Here is an 18,467-nt window from a genome sequence, read left to right on the forward strand (position 1 = left end):
AGCTCTTCTGATTAGTCAACATTTAACCCCTGTCTTGAGTCAATGTTTAATCCCAGGCCAGCCAGCCCTAAAATCCAGCATTCCTCGGCCAGCCAATAACATAACAGTCATTTCAGTGTCAACCATTGGAAAATAGAATTGTGACAGTGAATCTACCAAAGCTGGATGGCTAACCCCCTCCCTTTATTTTAAGGATATTGACTGTTTGGGATTATCCATGTCCAAGTAGCCCCAGTGTCACCATTAGCAGATAATGATCTTGTATTTCCTGACCTTAGGTGTCATCCATTGGCCAAGAGCTTTACATCCATTTACTCTTCCTGTTCTAATTTTGCCTTTCGGGCTGGAGAGAGGACATGAGATGGGAACTACTGCCATTGTTGCTCAGCTGAGTGCTGCTGGCTGGCCACATGGTCCCTAGTATGGTCACTGGTTGGAATCCCACTAAGAGAGTGGAGACTGGAATAGTCCAGTAGGCTGGGCTCAGCCAAGCTCTTTGGGAGTTTCTGAGCCCAGACTTGTGTTCAAAGGCCTGAGCCTTTTCCCAGGTGAGTCTCCCTGTTAGCGACAGGTAGGAGGAAAATTAATTCTAAACGCTCCATATTTGCCTGGCTATTGGGCGATTGCACAAGGGATCCCCAGGGCCCTTCTTAAGGAGCTTGGAGATGGCGTCTGTGATCTGGCAGCATCGTGTAAATGCCAGGAACAACCTTAGTTAAGGAAAAGTCAGAGAATGGCCAGCTGATGGGGGCCATGTGGAGGGTGTGAAAGACGGGGAGAGGACTGTGACCAGATCAGCAGTTCCAGTCACTGGATGGTGTTGGAGAGGGCGTCTTACTGGCCGAATGTATGTATGTGAGCCTCAAATCTTTTCTTTTTTCTACATGAACACACAGTCACCTCCTTCTCCCTGACTACCTGCTTCCCTGTGTCACTGCACTGATGTCCAATCCCTCACCTGTTTTCCTAGCTCTATTTACTCCCAACCAGAGAGTGAAAACAACATTTCTTCTGGGGCTTCCGGGGTAGAGGGCTGTCTGTTCTCTTTGAGTGGTGGAGGAGCGCAGGCAGGGACTGTGGTGGGAGCCCTAAGACAGGTGCATTTTGCCCTGAGGAGGCTGTCATGGAGAGCAAGTGGTAAAGCCGAATGAGAAAGAGCCTGGAAGTGGAAAGTTGGCCTTGGTCCAAAGGCCCTTAATCCTGCCAGGCCAGTCCCGGGGCCCCAAAGAGCTTTTATTCTCCCATTCTGAGAGGCAGGAACAAATGAGCAAAACTTTCTGAGGTTACCAAACCACTCTCTTGCCTCTCCTACCTCCTTACTCTGGCCAGGGAGGGGCGGAAGGAGGAAGATTTTTGGGATACACATCCAAAGTCAACAGGTGAAGTGTCAGGTGACAGGGCCTAGCCCTTCTCGTGAACCATTGGGGTCCCCCTGAAGACTTGCTGTTTCCTTGTTCCTGGTCTTAGCCTGGCCTTCAGCCCAAGGTTTGCCTGGCTGGCAGCCATTGGAAAAAATCCCCTGCAGCCTGTGCCCATCTGAGCCTCAACATTCCCATCTGTACAACAGTGTACAACCTGCTTCTTTCTGCTGATGTATAGTCTAACTCATTTTCAGTTGTCTGTACCACACAGATGGAAGAGAGTGCTGGCAAAATGAAGAGTTTAGACCAGTTGCATTTAATAACCAGTCTGCCCTTCTTATGCCAGGCTCTAGAGAAGGAGACTCCTGACGCCCTTTTCCTGAACTCTTGTCTGATGTGAAGGGCAACAACTTCAGACACATTGTGGGGCAACTCGGAGAACACCTTTGGTCATGGTAGTCCTGGCTCTCTTCCTCCTATCTGAGGTACTCAGGGTTGGGGAGTCAGGCATTTGCAACATTAGGGAAAGAAGTGGCCTGGTTTGAGCCTCTGTGCTCAGAGAAGAACTGGTAGATCCAGATCGAGGCAGCAAATAAGCGAGGGGGGCGGGGGGGACTGAGCCAGAGGCTGGGAAAGAAGAACACAGAAGGCTCCAGATGCTCTCAGGGAATGTGTGTTTTCAACAAAACGGGAGTAGGGGGCGCCTGGTGGCCTACTGGCCCAGTGCCTCAGTGTTCACGATTTCTACACGCCTCCAGAAGTGTGGCACAGGGTCCTCTCCTGCAGCTGGCACCTCTCTGTTGCCCATCTGGGTTTCAGCTGACCCCTTGCAGAATGGGCCGTGGGGTGACAGCTCCTCCTCTTGCTGATAGCGAAGGGAGCAAGTTGGCCTGGGAGGGTCGGTGCGTGTAAGCCAAGCTACATCACTTAATGCAAAATGGAGAGCTTGGTGATGCTGGACCCTGCATGCGGGGCCACCCACAGAGAGTCTGTCTCCTTTTGTGTTGAGTCTCCATTTTCCATTCAATGTTTGTCAACCCCTTAGCCCTGGAACGTCTATACAAGTGGAAAAGAATCACTAATGGCTAAAGTGTGTTACAGGTCTTTCCATGGAAATGCCTTCCTCTTGTGCCTGACTGAAGCTGTTATTAAACTGGTTTTGCAGTTCCCAGATCACACTGGCTACTAGAGGAGAGGAATAAACCCCCAAAGTCTTAGTGGAGGACAGTGAGAAGTTGGCTGGGGGTCAAGCATTTGCCCTGAGTTACCTGAGATGGATGGACACCCCTGCGGGTAAGTAAGATCTGAACTCTATTTGTACAAATGCCGGTAAGGACCTCAGGGCCAGTGACTGAATTTTTAGCTCTCAGTTCCAGCTCCTTGAACTTTTACACTTCATTTAACCAAAATAGTAATAAGTCAGCTAGTGACTGGAGAGAACAAATTGCTGGAAATGATTATGAAACTTTCTACACATAGGCCTAAAAGAGAAAACAAGGAAGACGTTAGAGTCTTAAACAGCAAAAGACCTGGCCGGATACCCAGGCCATAAATCCAGGCACAGAGGAAGGCAGTGCAGCACGGCCCTGAGATCAAGGAGGTGCGGAGGTGGACCACGTCGCATTCAATTCCTAGCTTGCCCCTTTTCTAGGAGGGTAACCAGTGAATTTCTCTGGTTTCAGTTTTCTCATTTTTAGAGTGGGAATTCTCATACCTACCTCACAGAAATGTTGCAAAAAGTGCCATATGGAATGTGATAACACCTGGGGCAGGCCCTGCTGGGGAGAGGTCCTTTACGAGTAGTTAGTAAGTAGACGAGTGAGAAGTGAAGAATTGCACCCTAACCCGTAGAACATGCTTGATCCTAGGAAAGTCAGGGCCTCCCTGAATCTGGGATCAGAAATCTCCATGGGCGCTTCCCTGATTCCAGCCTCAGGGGTAGAGCGTCTCCCTGCCCCTTGTCCCAGTGATGTAGGCATCGTGCTGGCTAGGGATATAAAACAAAAAGCTAATCACTGACCATACCCAGGGGTGGAGTTGGCCTGCTTTGCCTGTTTTGCCTCTGGCCTTTTAAGTCAGCCGCCCCTGCCCCACTCCAGGATCAGTTAGCCCATAAAGGAGAGCTGTAAACTCTTGGGACTGTCCCACTTCCTTCTTGGCGAAGGTTTCACTCAGATCTTATCTCTGCATAGCTCCCCTCTCTTGGCCCTGACACTCTGATTGTGGCTCTGCTCTGGCCCCTTGAACTTGGACTGGCTCCTTCCGCTGGTGGACCTCAGCTTTCCCTAAAACACCCTGACTTGACAGCCTTTCCACATCCTGGAAGCTGCCCCTGACTCCAGCCACTTGGCCTACACCCTTGCTGGGCTGGGCCCTGCGTTCCCCCAAGTAAGGGGGGTCAGGCAGGACATCCTAACTGCTGAACCTCAGACAGCCAGTATCACAGGAGTTTGGGGGAAGGGGAGGGCCTGAGAGGGGTGGTGAGGGAAGCTTTTGAGGAAGAGCGGGGTCTGCTCCTTCGCATCAGAGTAGAGACAGAGATCCTTGCGAGGTTTTATGGCTTTGCGCAGGGATTGGCAAATTATGCCTCCGGAGCCAGGTGCCGCCTGCTGCCTGTTTCTGTAAAGAAAGTTTTGTTGGAACACAGCCAAAGTCATTCGTTATTTATTGTCTTGGCCGCTTCTGTGCTACATGGGCAGAACTGAGTAGTTGCGACAGAGGCTGCATGGCCTGCAAAGTCTGAAATATTTGCTCTCTGGCTCTTTACAGAAAAGGTTTGCTGACTCCTAGTTTAATGCATCAAGCCCCAAACAAGGAGTGACCCGAGGAACCCAGTCCTGTGCGACCGCTTCACCAAAATACAAGAGTCCACAATGCCGGGAATCTGCATGATGTCCCCACACCCAGGGCCACTCAGCGTGCACCTTAGCGTATTAAAGTCTCCAAAGGCGCGTGTGCAGGAGAACCTGCTTGCGTCCAAATTGCCTCGCCCGGACTTCTCTCAGCTACCAACCTTCTTTTTCTCAGAATACCGCCTAACAGTCCTGAAAAGCCAGTTATCTGTGGACGCCCCTAGTAAACACCAGTTAGGTGGCACGATCCCACACGGCCCGGGTTCTCCGCCCATCCCTGTCCCTAATGAGCTCAGTGACCTTGGCTGAATTACATCCTTCTGGGGCCTGCTTCCTGCTGGGTGAATGGCATCATGATGGCTGTCCTATCTCTCTTACAGGTTTTCTAGGTAGGTCACTGAGACAGCGTGCATGAAAATGGTCTGGAACACCATTGTGGTTGATTTTTGACGATTAGTTTTGCTTTGATACATTATTTAGCAAGGGTGATGTGGAGAAGGCACTAGATCAAGGATGTGGGTTCCCTTTTCTTGTCCTCACTCTGCTACTACTGACTGGGTTAATTGAGTAACTTTAAACAAGTTACTTCCCCGACGGGGCCTCCGTTACCTTACTAGGCTGAGGGTTAATCTCTAAGGCTCTACTAGCCTGAAATTCTATGATTCCATTTGGTTAGATTCATGCAGCTTTCCTACTTCTCTAAAACAACAGCTCTCTCTGCGAACCATGGAGACGGCATCTCCTCGACTTTCTTGGGACAGTGACCGGGTTCAGCACCGGCTCTGTGGAGGGAGTAACCAAAGGTTTCCGGTGCTGCTGACAGTTGGCAGGCAGGGCCGCGCCTCCTTGGAATGTCTACCCAGCAGTTCTGCACTGCATGTTGGACTTTCTCTCCCTTCTCTTCTGTTGCTCAGAGGCTGCTCTGCCCGCACACCAAGTTCAGACAGCTGGGTAACGGATTTGGCAGAATGGAAGAGCAGGTGTGATTCCTGAAAAGACAGTTGGACTGAGGAGGAGTGAAAGTCCCCAAAAGGCATGAGATGAAGTGGTTATAAAGCAGAATCCACACAAAATTGCTCCTGGCCTCCTTCTCTCTTATCCCTCCCTGCCAACCCAGTAACCATTTTCCAGTTTCATCAACAGTCCTTGATATCAAAGATTTATAAACAGTTGAACAAGAGGCTCTTTATGAAGAAAGTGAGAATCTACTGAAAAATACCCTCCTCCTCCATGATTTTAGGAAAATCCCAGAAAATCTTGACTGGGTCAAAAGGTCTGCTGCATGGAGTATGGACCCAAATGGGGAGGGATGATTTGAAGAATGAGTGTTGTTCCTTTTGGTTTCTATGTAGAAAACACCGCCTATGGAGTCGTCCAGGGGACTACCAGTTGAAGGGGGATTCAGAGCATCTGCATGGGCAGAGTCCCAAGAGCCCACTGAGCCCATGCCTTTCCAGTCAGCCATTTAGTCACAAATATTTATTGGGGCCCTACTGAGCTGGAAGTTCTCTGGGGACACAGTGAGGCAGATGAAGCAGAATTACTGCCCTATAGGAGTGTTGAATCTGCTTGAGAAGGCAAAACTAGTATACGTGACCATATACGCAAATACAATGAAACGTGTGCAGCAGGCTGAGTGCTAACAGATGTCAGAAAAGGGGGCGCCTAGCAGGGGCTTGGGTGAAGGTTAGAATTTGTACCTTTCCACACCACCTGGAAGCCTCTTGTATTTTCAAAGCTCCAGGAGTGTAAATTCCACACTTTTCCTGGGTGACCTCTACCAGTGTTTAATAAGTCCTTTCTTGAAGACTTCTTTGAGTCATACCGCCACCTTTGACTATGGAAAATGCTTGGCCTTCCTCAGCCCAAGGATGGTCAGCCTTTGCTTCCCCAGATGGCCCCCCAGTTCCGTTAGCTCCCTTCGTCAGGTGGAGGAAGGGTGAGGTTAGAGTGTTTGGTCCGGGTTCTCCTCTGTGGTGACTGAGGCGCTGATCCTTCGGTTCCTCAGGGTCCAGGGTCCCTCTCCAGGACAGTTAGGCTGGCATGGATAAGAGGAGAGTCATCCTGGAGCATCTTCCTTTCCACACAGGACAGCTGGCCTGGCTGAAGGCTCAGCTCCAGGAAATGTGTCATCCGAGTCAAGATGCCCCCTGCTGCCCTTCCTGTCTCCTGAGCTGCATAGACACAGAGCATGCTGTGAGGGTACTGGGCACTGGATTGGATTTCCCAGAACCACTCCCACACACCAAGAAGCCTTCAAGAACTTTCTGACACAGAAGAATTGCAAACGTGCCCTTAGATTGACAGGAATTGGGCCAGGCCTTTGAGCCCCTGGATCTGAGAATCTTAGCCTCCTCCACCTGCTCTCAGAAAATCTCATCTTTTCCTCGCCAGATCTAACCATCATGGATCACTCACTTTAGGAGTGTTTAAACCTGGGCACCTGGCTGTCAGAGACTTTTAGCTGGGCTGCGCAGAGGGCGCAGAGGTTGTTTGGCCCCACGTCTGGGCCCTGCACGCCCGCTGTCTGCTGCTCATGTGGTTCCCACACCTGTGGTTAGCGTATGCCTTGCCATCCTCCAAAGAGCTCCTGAAGCTCTGGGATGGCATTGAGCTATAAGTACAGAGATGATTTTCCCATTTGGTTGACAAAGAAACCAAGGTCAAGAGTGATTAAACGGCTCAGGCTAGAATTTAGCTCTCCTACATCCAGAAGTCCCAGCACCAACTCTGACCCCACCCGGTGCTGAGGGTATCAGATGGGAACAAGCACTCCCCTCCCCGGCCTTGGGGCTACTTAAACTCAACTCACAGGTGCTCTTTCTCTGGAGCTTCCTCTGCAGTAGAAAAAGAGCCACAAGAGTAAGCGGGAGCAGCACGGTAGAGACTGGAGTCAGGATCCGAAAGACGTTTTTCCCTTCTGGAGAAGCGCTGGAATGGAAGTAGCAGGAGTGGGGATGGGAAGAGCACAAGAGAGGGGAGGTTAGAGCTGGGTAGGAGACTGCAGACCATTTGACCCTCACCCCTCATTTTACAGGCAAGAAGCTGAGGCCAAGGCAAGCTGGCTGCCCTCACTCCCACGGCGGGTTAGCAGAGCTGGGACTAGAGCCTCTGTCTTCAAGCTCCCAAGCCCCCAGTCCTTTTCCTGCTCCGCCATCTGTGTAGGGCCCCACCAGTGTGCCACACAGTGGGAAAGAGGACTGAGTGAGAGCCAGGGGATCTACCCCTGGCAATTGGCTCTGCCACAGTCCTTCCTCCTGGCTTCAGCAAGTCACTGCCGCTCTCTGGAGATTCTTTTCCTCATCTTTAAAAAAAGCCCCAAAGGTTTCACTGAGTATTCTGTTATTCTATTGTTTAGATTTTTGCTTGAAAATATTCAGATAGCATTCTCCTAGCAAGGACCCTTGGCTGAGGGAGGGTGTCTGATTTTGGTGTCCCTGGCCCTTGACTGTCTGCAGTTCCAGCAGCAGAGAAGCAAGCAGACAGAGGGGGCACAGCGGGCAGCTCACTGAGGCCGTGCCAGGCAAAGGGGCTGGGGGCAGCCCCAGCTGAGAGGAGGGCTGGGAGCTTACGTCTTCATGGAGGACTCCCTGCCCGGGGGCCTCAGGGGCCCTGCTCCCGCAGCCTGGATCGGGGTTGCTCGGGCACTACTGTCTCCAGCAGGCACGTCCAGGTCCCCTTCAGCGCTTCCCTCTGCAGACGCCATCTCTACGCTGGTGGGGTCCATGGTCCACACACCTGCAGCTGAGGTGAGCCATTCAACGGAGCCCGGGGCTTGTGGCTTAGAAAGCGACGTTTCTTCTCGGAGGGTTTCCCACGCCCACTGTTTTGAGACGAGGGTTGATGGCCTAATGGTCCCTATGGCCTTCCCAGCTGCATCCAGGGCCGTTCTGAGCCTCTCCGTCTCCTCTCCCGGCAGGGCAGCCTCAGGAGTGGTGGTCTCCCTCCCTTCTTCATTGGCCCTAGCCCCATTTGCTACTGAGCTGCTGGTGCCCCACACCCAAACACCTTCTGTTGCAGTGGGCACACCCCCGATTGTTGAAGCTGGACTCTCTGGAATGGGGACTGTTGCCCTGACAGAGCCCTCCACCCGGCTGCCTGTCCCTGGAGCTGCTGCCCTAGTTGTTGCTGAGGTTTGCCTTCCCTTAGCTGAAGCTGCACTTTCGCGGGTTCCTGGAGTCAGAGCAGCTCTGTCCCATCCTGTCCCCTGTCTTGCTATAGTCTGGGTGGTTCCTGGGGTCCATCCGTTGGCTGCCACTGATGTTCTTCCAAAGGGTCCCCTGACGAGCTCACCAGCAGCTGGAGTGGCAGTGGGGCTGGTGCTGGCAGGACCTGTGTGAACAGCAGAAGGAGGCCACGTGGGAAGGCTATCCGGGCCGCCTAGAGGATCTGGCAAGGGAGGCCAGGCTTACAGTGTTTCCGCAAGGAATGCAGCCTCACTAAGCCACGCAGCCTTTGGCCAACATGTTGGATAAAATAAAAACGGGGAAACCAGATGGACTCTCTAGTCTTTGCAAATATTGACGTTTTATGTTCCTGTCTCGTTCTTCCACGCCCACATCTTGTCTATCCACTCCTCCAGGACCCCCTTGCTGTCCCTTTCCCAGAGGCCCACGGCCCTCCGCGTACTGCTCTTCAAACAGGACAAAAAGGAAAACCCCAGCTGCAGCGGAGCAGCAGCCTCAGCAGATGGTTAGACGGCAACATCTCACAGGACAGGTTCACGCAGGCCCCCGTGCCTGCCTGCTCCCTGACATGCCGTCCTTTCTGTGGTCTGCCCTCTCACAGCCTGGCAGCCCTTCCTCGGACCCTGGGCACCTGGTTCGGGATCACCTCTCCGCACCCTGCCACACAGACGAGGTAGCAGCTGGAGGTTCACTGAGGGCCTCCCTCTTAGGGAGACCCCCGTGCCAATTCTTCTGTTCTGCCCTCACCTGCTTTGCATGTCTGAACCAAGTCATGACCATAAGAAACCACTTTATCCAGTTCACTCCCTTCTTAGCAGTCTCTCCAAACGTATATTCTACAACATTTCGGGGGGATTGGGTGGGAGAGCTGACGTGCATTCAGCTGAGAAGTTTGCCTAATGTCTACCTTCCTTCTGAAACGAACACCTATACTTCCTAATGTCCTCGCCTTCTCCTGGCTTTTCGTCATCATTGCCCCCGTGTTGGAAGCCCTCTTGGACCCCTGGGTCTTCTCTTGTACCTCTCCTTCCCAGCACCTGCTTCCCCAAGCCTGACCCCCCCCCCCCCACCCCCCACCGTCAGCTCCTACCTGCAGAGACAGTCAGGTTCATGCTGAAGAACACCATGTGGTTTCTGTTCCCGAGGCCACAGCGATATCGCCCCGCATCTTCAGGGGACAACTGGGACAGCCTCACTGCGAACAAGCCACGCTTCGGGAAGTCTGCTAGAGCCACGCGGCCATGGTAGCGAGGGTGAGTGTAGTTGTTGGTGGACACAACGGTGTGGCAGATCCACGTCAGGGGGTTCAGGCGGCACCAGTACTTCCTCTGGTGCTTATTGATGACCAAGGGGTCATAATGGCACTGGATGGTGACAGCTCCCCCCAGCTCACCAGACACCAGCCTCGGGCCCTTCAACGCACTTGCAGCTGCAAGCAGAGAAAAAAATGTCAAAGGAGAGGGAGGGTTGAGTATCGTCACTGTTTGGGGGGGTTACCAGCTCCAAACTCCACCAGAATTAGATCAGAAAATGCCTCTGTGAAAGTGAAGCTAAGAAAAATCAATGTAGAAATGTCAGCGCTTAGCCGCTGGGTCAGGAGTAGCCCTTGGGCACGGAAAGGAGCCGTGTCGAGAGATGGAAACGCGGTAGAAAATCTTCCCACTATTTCGCTGACGCTCATCACGTGCCAGCTGTTCTCCTACCGGTCCATGCAGAGCCTGGGTTCATTCCACCATGCTCTGCTGCAGAGGTTGAAAAGGCTGCCGTCTCAGCGCCTGTGAGAGGCTGAGGCAACGTCTGACAGAAGGGCTGCGGTTTGCGGGGCGTGTTAAAAGAGAGTCAGAACAGATCAGTGTACTTTCTGCGGAAAGGACAGGGTGTCCTAAAACTCAAGGATTCTGGTCTGCTTGGTGGGTACAGCCCCACATCAGTGGTTGCAAAAACGTTCACACTGTTCTACACGTTCTGTAGAAACGGGCAGAGCCAGCGCCGCCGTCAAAGGCGGGTGAGCAGCACTGCGAGTGCCTCCACTTTGGCCGTGCGCGTAAGTCGCAGCTGAACCACCATGCATGGCCTGGGTACTGATCGACTTAAATTTGATCGGGTGCAAGCAGGAACAAAGTTTGTTCTTTCTCTCACTACCTCCTCATACTTGTTCTGTGGGCTTTCTGCTCCTCTATGACATTTTAGGAGTAATTTTGGGTACAGTAGCTTTCACAGTCTCAGGCATTAAGAAAGAGCCCAGTCTAGTCTAAAATTATATGCCCGGTCCAGTCCAACAACTGGTTGCAGCTCCAATCCCTTATCCACCTGAAGGCTTTTCCTTTCTCCCAGCCACGCTTAGAGGCCTGCTGTGGGGGAGAGGGACATGTTGGGGTCTCTTGCTCTGCTCTACCCCTTCCTCTACTCAAAACTCTGCTGTTCCAGGCCCTTCCAGGGTTGGGTATGGAGGGCGAGAGGAGTGATCTGCTCTTGCTGCCCTCCAGGCATGGCAGATGTCCAGGGCTGCTTCCTTCTCTTTTACCTCCCAGATCTCCCTTCCATGGCCTCTGGCTGCAGGTCCCTCCTCGTAAGAACTGCCTCCTCCTGCTGCTGGCCTTGTGTGATTGACTCCTCCACCGCCACCAAGCCTGTTGCTTCTGGCCATCTGCCCTCTTTTGTGGGACAGTCTCCTCTGGGTGGCCCTCTTGGTGGAGGCCCCAGGCTTGCTCCTTTTTGTCCATCCCACATTTGGTCACAGGAAGCACACCTTTGTCCTGCTGTCAGAAGAAACCTGGGACATATGGCGAGCTTGTTGAGTGGCTGTCTAGAAGTTCCTTCTCTTACTAAGCTTACAGTGTGGGGAAGCGATCCCTCCCGTCCCCCAGGGCAGGTGGCGGAGAGCACAACACATGGATGTCTCTCTCCAAAACGGCTCACACAGTGAGCTCCTCCACCCTCCGAGGACTCTTCAGAAGGCCACATGGTGGGCGACTGCGGGAACGACCAGCTTTGCACTCTCTCGCCACAGTCCTGCACAGGTGGTTCAACAGCCTTCTTTAGGATGTGGGTGCCTGGCATCTATCAGTTTGTTCTATATCTCTAGGGCTTCTGAACCCAAGAAAGCTCAGTTTAATGTCCTGTTGCCAGGACCAGCTACGTAATTTGTGGGGCCCAGTGCAAAATGAAAATGCAGGATCGCTTGTTCAAAAGTTATGAAGGATTTTACTACGACAATAGCAGAGCATTAAACCAACCAGTCATCTTGGTTTAAACCAAGCACACGGGCCCTATATGACCTCACAAGGCACATGCCCATGAAGCTGGCCCTGCCTGCTGCATATGTCTTGAGGTCTAATTATAGGAAGAGTCGAGGCCATAAATGCTATGGGTGTATCAATACTCACTGTGGGTTTAATTAAACAACACACCACCAACTACACCACCATTGATAAAGTTAAATGGTCATCTATCAGTAAAAGGCAAGAATAGTCCTGATTACAAGGTCTATCTCAGGAAAACAGTGATGTGCCCTGATCAAATTCTCATACCCTGGATTTTAGGAATTCTCGCGATCGACATGTGGCCTGTGCGAGAGTTGCTCTGCCTCAGAGCAACCGTTTGTCAGCAGGATGGGACCATCCAACTTCACAGTCAAAAGCTGATTAAGGATCCTTAATCAACTCTGGCAGTGCACATCTCTTTCTTTTACTGATACCAAATTTTACTCACCCTTAAGAACTCATTTGGGGGATTACTTATCAGTAGCTGTTACTTATATATAATTAAGGTTCTTAGAACTTTTTCTTAGTCACTTGTGAGAATTCAAGAAAGGGCTAGCCTCTTAGAGTCAATGTGGTGCCCAGCTGGGGCCCCTCATGCAAATTCTCTGCCCCTCAGGGGAGGCGGTACCCCTGCTCCCTTCACCGTCCTTACTCGGCAGGCGATGTCCAGGCTCCACTTCCCTTGGGGAGGGGCGGGTGAGGCCTGCAGTTGGGGAGGGGCCTGCAGACTGGAGCCTGACTTGGTCTGAGAAAGTGCAAGAGGTCTGTAGCAGGACAGAGTCGGGGGAGGGTTGCACCTGCGATGGATCTCGCCTCCCGCCAGCACAGGGGTGAGGAAGGTATGAGTGTTTCCTTGGCCCAGAGGTGGGACCTGGAGGGGAGAGAGCCAACCCACAGCCATCTGAGGTGGGGTCTTCTGTGTGGAGGGGCCAAAGCAGAACCTGGGACAAAGGGAGGAGATGGCTGTCAGGGGAACACCTAAGGGTCCACAGAGGCGCCACAGAGGACGAGGTAAAGAGCCAGCTCTAAGCACCTGCCAGGCTGGGAGCTGCAAGCCACCCCTCAGACGAGAGCGGCCTGCTCCCCACCTCTCCTCCCTCCTGCCTGTGACCTGCTGGGGTCCAGGTGCAAGATCCTAGCCAGGGAGGAGAAGGCGGAGGGAAGAGAGGAGGCTCCCACCACACCCGCCTCCCTGGGCCAGTGAGGGAATGAACGAAGATTAAAGTGCTGACCAAAATATTTAACTGGACACTTAAAATTACCAAATTTAGGGTGTTTGAGACTTAAAGGAATTGAGGACTATTACCTGCACGTTAGCAGAGAAATCATGGGCCCTGAGTTTTCACCAGGGGCAGGCCTACTCCTACGGAAAAATTGTAAAGGGGGCAGTGTGGTGTAATTATATCACAGGGAGTTCTTGCTTAAATCTTAGCCACTTTTAATTCGTTTAAATTCTGGTTTGTTTATAAAGCCAAACATAGTCGTTAATCCTTTGGTATTTTCATAACATTTTCGTTCGTTCATTAATTCATTCAACAATTATTTGTTAAGCATCTACTTGGGACTAAGTTCTAGGTGCCAGACACTCTAGGTGCCACTTACTACATTCCTCAATGGCTCCCCATACCATCAAAATGAACTCCAGACACCACAGCATGGAGCAGGGCCACTTGTCATCCAGCCTGACCCGCACCTGGCCAGCCTCCCCACACCAGCGGCCATTTGTCATCCAGCTTGACCTGCACCTGGCCAGCCTCCCCACACCAGCGGCCAGGACCTGCAGGGCTGGGAGTCTGCCGTTCAGCCATCTCCTGGGCCTGGCACAGGGTGGGCCCTTCATAAATGTGTGTTGACTAAATAAGTAGATGCATAGATATGATTTTTCTTTACCCATCTAGTTTCTCTGTGGACTCTGAGCTCGTCAGAGTAGGGCAGGGCCTTCATCTTTAGGTCCCTAGGACCGGCCCTTGACCGACACTTGAGTGCTTTCAGGATGAGTGGTAATGCAGCAATGTTCCTTCTACCTCTTGCGAGCCCTGGAACCATTATCTTGCAAATGCAACCAACTTTCAGTCATTAACTCAAATGGAAGAGAGCAGAGACAGAGGGGATATCAAAAGAGCGAATGTTCTAGAAATCATCAGGTCAAGTATATGCCCTCTCAAGTGAGCTCTCACCTCCCTCCTTCCCCCTGGGCCTAATCTGATGCCTGGCCTTGGATCCCGGGAGAGAAAGCCCTGGATCTGCCCAAACTGAGGAGCCCGCCAGCAGCCTCTGCAGCCTGGAAGGCACGGGTCTGGTCTTACCAACTCTGAATCTGGGCTGTGTCCGGGACTCACCTTGCAGGAGGCACAGCACAAGGAGGACAGGCATTTTCCATCCTGCCTTCTGGTTGGTGACCTGCAAAAAAACTCTGTAAATGAACAGGCCTGAGAGCCGGCAAGCGAGCGGCTGGGCGAGCAGCAGTGGGACCCGGGGCAAGTACCTTCCTGCTTTGGGATCTCAGTTGGCTCAACACTGGGGCTGGATTAACTCTATCTGGGAGCAGACAGGAGCTGCCTCTCGGAGAGAAGCAGGATGCCATTCTCATGCTCCTGAGCAGGCACATTTGGCTGGGGTCACCACCACCACCAAGGCGAAAATTCCCCTACCCGTGAGGTTTCTGTGTTCAGAAGAGATGACACTCCCTCTGTAGGATTCCAGCCCCTGCACCCACGAGCCAGTGTGGAGCTCTGAATTTCGGGGAGCGGTGTGTAGTGGGAAAGACCATGTGCTGGTTTAACCTTGGCTGGAACTGTGGGGCTTTGGGAAGCTCCCTCAGCCCTGGGACCAGCCTTCTCTCCAGGGGTTGTAGTAGCACTTCCACGAGACGGTGTTGAAGTGCCCACAGGGGGCCTGGCACAGGGCGGCTCCCTTCCGCTCCTCTCCTCACCACTTCCTTTTTGCAGAAGGAAAATGGCTCCTTTGCGGGAAACTTGCTGTTCACTGGTAGTGTGCCTCTGGTCACCAACAAGGGGTGAAAAATGAACTCTCAGGCCAAGTAGCTGTCTGCTTGAGGGTCCCATTATGCTTCTTCTCCACGACTTCTCGAAAGCCTGCCCTGCCCGCCGTCTCTGCCCATCTCCCCTGCTTTGGGCTCGCCCACAGGCCTAGGGACCTCCTGGAGGGACCGTGTGTTTCGTCGCTCGCCTCCAGGCTCTGAATCAGGGTCCAGCACAGGGTTGGCGCACAATGCACAGCCGTTGTGAACAGAACTAACCTCTCTTTTAATTGGCACCATGCTGATCGCTGTGCAGTGGTCCTTACTGCTTGCTGATTAAAGACAGATTGTATGTTATACTCCTTTTGTGTTCCCCACAGGGTTTTCATGGATGTTTTTGGTTGATTAAAAATCTGTTCCTTGAATCTATCTACTACCTGCAGTTCCTGGAACCTGTAGTTTGGTTTTTTTTTTAAAGCAAACTGAAGATAGCCGTGTTTTCTCCTTCCTCCTCAAACACACGCCTCACTAACGGTCAGAACAGGTGCTGCCAGTCACTGGTCTGGCCATGGGCAGGGCAGCTGCCCCCACCCCTGCCCAGCTAGACTGAGCCACACCAGGCGAGAGGAGAAGTGGGAATGTGGGGAAAGCAGGCAGAGCCAGCAGGAGAAGGGGAGAGGGAAGGTGAGGAGGAGGCGAAAGAAGGGAGAGGAGAGGAGAGAAGGAGAGAGAAGCAGAGTCCACCGGCCGTCCCCCCAGCCTGGCTCTGCCCAGCCGCCTCTGCCAAAGCCTCTGCCTGCTCCACCCAGGGAGAGCCCGAGAGTGGTCAGACTTGGAAAAGTCCAGGGGCTCCTCGTGCCTCCTTCAGTGCCCTCCCTCAGGGCCTCCATGTCTCGGGAACGGCCACAGCAGCCTGCGGCCTCCAGAGCCGCTGGCTCCCTGCCCCCACCTGGAGGCTCGCCCAGGGGTGCCTGCACCCAGTCCATTGTTTGAGTAACAGTCACTGAGTCCAGGCTCATTCTGACACTGGCGCCTTGGTTCCCCGGAGCTAGTTTTTCATAAGCACTAAGTACTGACGGCAGCACGTGTTGGGGCCAAAGTCTCTGTGCCAAGCAGCCCAGTTCCTCTGAAACCCAGAGGTGCAGCAATCTCCCCGAGGGGCAATGAGGAAGCACGGAGCGTGGGATAAAATGTCCCAGGGAGTTATCAGCCTTGATTGAAGGCTGCAGGGATAACGTTCAACGGATGTCTCCAAGTCTCCCGCCCTGCCAGTGACCTTCAGAAAGCCTTTCCCCTGGAGACAAGGAGCACCAACCCAGGAGCCTGGGGCTACTGTTAGAGTGCACAGCATTTTAGGGGATCAGGGTCACATTGGGGAACTCCTGTCCCCTGGTCCTGCTGCGAAGGGCATCTGCCTCATTTTCAGCACAGGCTGGGCTATGACTCGCCAAATGCCGCCACCCTGAGCCCCACTTCTCCCCACCCCCCACCCCCGGACAGCAGACAAGAAAGGAAGGAGCCAGTGTGGGGTAGAGGGAAGAGCAGAGACCCAGGATTCAGGGGGCTCCACTTTGCCTGTGGCAGACACAGTGACCTTGAGCCCCGCGCCTTTCCTCCCCACCACAGCGGAGGAGCATTGACTGCACTGGCTCCATGTTTCCTCCTCTTTCCAACGTGTGTCGGTTCTAAATTACTCAGGGCCTCTATGGAATCAGGCACTCTGGGCAGGGAGAGGGAGGCTGAGCAGAAGGTATTGGGGAGGAGGGAGATGCTGTGGCCTGAGCTCCGGAGTCCTTCCCTGGCCTCCTGGGAGCGAGCCCAGCCTGCTCTGGGAAGGGCACTTGAGTGAACACTTGACAGCAGCTGCTGCCACTCATCACCCGCATTCAGAGAGAAGACCCCACCCTCCAGGGAGAAAGCCTCAGCTCACCTGTCCTTCTCCAGGCTCTGCTGGGGCTCCTCCATCCATCTTGGTCCAGAAACAAAGTCCTCTGGGACTTTTCTTCTTCTCTCTTTGAGATGCTGGTGTTTGGACGTTTTCTAGTTTCTCTTACTTAAACCCTGAGACTGAGAGGCAAGACTGGTGAGTTGGAGAGCAGCTGGAGTTAACAGTAGAGATCCAAGTGTATGGTGCAGCTTAGCCACAGACCCTTCCACAGCTAGCATCAAGTCACTTCACCCTGGGCCTTGGTTTTTATTTCTTATAAGAGGGCACCAGTCCTGGTTCCTGTCATTCTTACTGCTGCTTATTCCTGCAGAAATTTTCCAGGGCTGGTGTCAGGGGACACACACATCCGCACCCTCCCACCTCTCATTTCCCCTCCACTCCGGGGTCCAGACTCTTCAGTATGCCCCCTCTTTGCCAGCCCATTAGGGCCTCTTCTGGATAAGTGATGCAACAACTTGGGCAGGAGAGAAAATTCAGGAGAGGAATTCCCCTGCTGTCTAGCCAGCAGCTGGTGCCTTCTCTAGCTGACCTGGCCCTTCAACTCCCATGGAGAGGCAACTGGGTCACTGACTGCAGTTCAGCTGCATGCCTGGGGGTTATGAATCCATGCCCTGGACGAAGCACAGGACAGTAGATGGGACAGTCTCCATGGAAAGAGATCACTGACAAGTATGGCTTATCCAGACGCATGACACACTTCAAAAATACCCCACTATTTCCCTTTGGAAAATCTTTCATGTGTGGGTTCCTTTCCTTATAAGAGATGTGATGTGCCCACCTCTGTTGCGTTTGAACTGACATTAAGACGGCCGGCACAGCCCAAGCGCTCACCCATGAGGGGCTGCCGGGCCGGAGGTGCTGCAGGCAGAGCTAAGGACTCTCACCAGGAGCCCTGACAACAGCGTAGCACCCTTGCACCAGTTAGAAAGGGAGCTTCTTCCTTAAGAAAAATGAATTCACTTGGTCTATTGTGCATGATGCGAATAACGATAGGTGGCAGGTTGCATTCTCTATGCGGTCCCTCTTCCAGGTTTGAAGATGGGTTGGGGACAGGAGTTGAGTCTCTGAGAGCAAGAGGAAAGGAAAGGAAACAATTCCATGGGACCTCTGGAGTGTAGTTGGGACAAGGCATCTTGTGCATGTGTGTGTTCCAGTGCTTGTGTGCACAGCTGTGTGTGACCAGGACTTGGTCAGGAACTCCAATCCTGGAGCTCCAGAGCTTCACAACACCTGTAGCCTCTCATATCAGTTAGAACATCTACAATGTGAATGACATCCCATTAACTGTGGCATGCTTGAGCAGCACACAACCTGAAGAACTGTACGTGGTGGCCCTGCTTTCAGAGGCTTATCCCCCAAATTGAGCCAACTCTGTGCAGGTGGTAGAGAGGTGATTAATGCTTGGCTAGATTCTCCCCTCCCAGCTCCTCAGGAGCAGTATAGCATCACGGTTGGTCACATAGACTTTGGAGTCAGACTCCCTCCAAGTTAATATCCCAGCCCTAGTTTTTCCTCGGAAAATGATACAGGTCAGATTACTTATCTGCTTTAAACCTTGTTTTCCTAATCTGCAAAAGAAGAGATAATAGCATCTACCTCATAAAGTTATGATGTGGACTAAGTGTAATAATTCATGTAGCTCAAAGCGCCTAGCAGGCAGTAAGTTCTCAGTAATCACTAGCTGATAATATTAACAGCTTAGCTGACAGCAACAGGGAGCACACTCTCAAATGATCGAACTCTGAAAACAAAGTCCTTTTTGAAAGTTTTCATCTATTCAGAGGTCTTTTTCTTTTCTTTCTGACATTTGAAAGGTGAAAAAGAAATCAATTTGTCTAAGGACATATTTGGATTGATTGTGTATTTTAAAATAAAT

General features: G+C 52.5%; 1 protein-coding gene and 1 long non-coding RNA gene across 12 annotated transcripts in view; one reads left to right on the forward strand and one right to left on the reverse strand.

Moving 5' to 3' along the window:
• LOC106783136 (uncharacterized) overlaps positions 1–8,707 on the forward strand; it is a 33,029-nt gene extending 24,322 nt beyond the window's left edge. For 5 of the 6 annotated variants that reach the window (XR_011438448.1, XR_001380714.3, XR_011438450.1 and 2 more), the window contains 3 exons: positions 1,708–1,846; positions 2,527–2,654; positions 4,131–5,286. This is a non-coding gene — a long non-coding RNA (uncharacterized lncRNA). Of the gene's footprint in view, positions 1–1,707; positions 1,847–2,526; positions 2,655–4,130; positions 5,287–7,250 lie in introns of those variants that run through there. The other variant, XR_011438449.1, reaches the window with a different exon arrangement.
• The window catches only part of FCAMR (Fc alpha and mu receptor), a 33,031-nt gene continuing 18,573 nt past the window's right edge, over positions 4,010–18,467 (reverse strand). For 2 of the 6 annotated variants that reach the window (XM_014739536.3, XM_014739537.3), the window contains exons 2-7: positions 16,574–16,710; positions 14,003–14,063; positions 9,491–9,829; positions 7,786–8,545; positions 7,026–7,144; positions 4,010–6,387 (exon numbers count right to left, since the gene is read on the reverse strand). In XM_014739536.3, the coding sequence (XP_014595022.3) occupies positions 6,218–6,387; positions 7,026–7,144; positions 7,786–8,545; positions 9,491–9,829; positions 14,003–14,063; positions 16,574–16,612 (1,488 nt within the window). In that variant the 5' untranslated portion in view covers positions 16,613–16,710 and the 3' untranslated portion in view covers positions 4,010–6,217. Of the gene's footprint in view, positions 6,388–7,025; positions 7,145–7,785; positions 8,546–9,490; positions 9,830–10,103; positions 11,293–14,002; positions 14,064–14,922; positions 15,456–16,573; positions 17,266–18,467 lie in introns of those variants that run through there. The other 4 variants (XM_014739539.3, XM_070266587.1, XM_023640460.2 and 1 more) reach the window with 4 other exon arrangements.

The sequence above is a fragment of the Equus caballus genome, chromosome 5, assembly GCF_041296265.1.
Source record: "Equus caballus isolate H_3958 breed thoroughbred chromosome 5, TB-T2T, whole genome shotgun sequence".
NCBI lineage: Eukaryota > Metazoa > Chordata > Mammalia > Perissodactyla > Equidae > Equus > Equus caballus.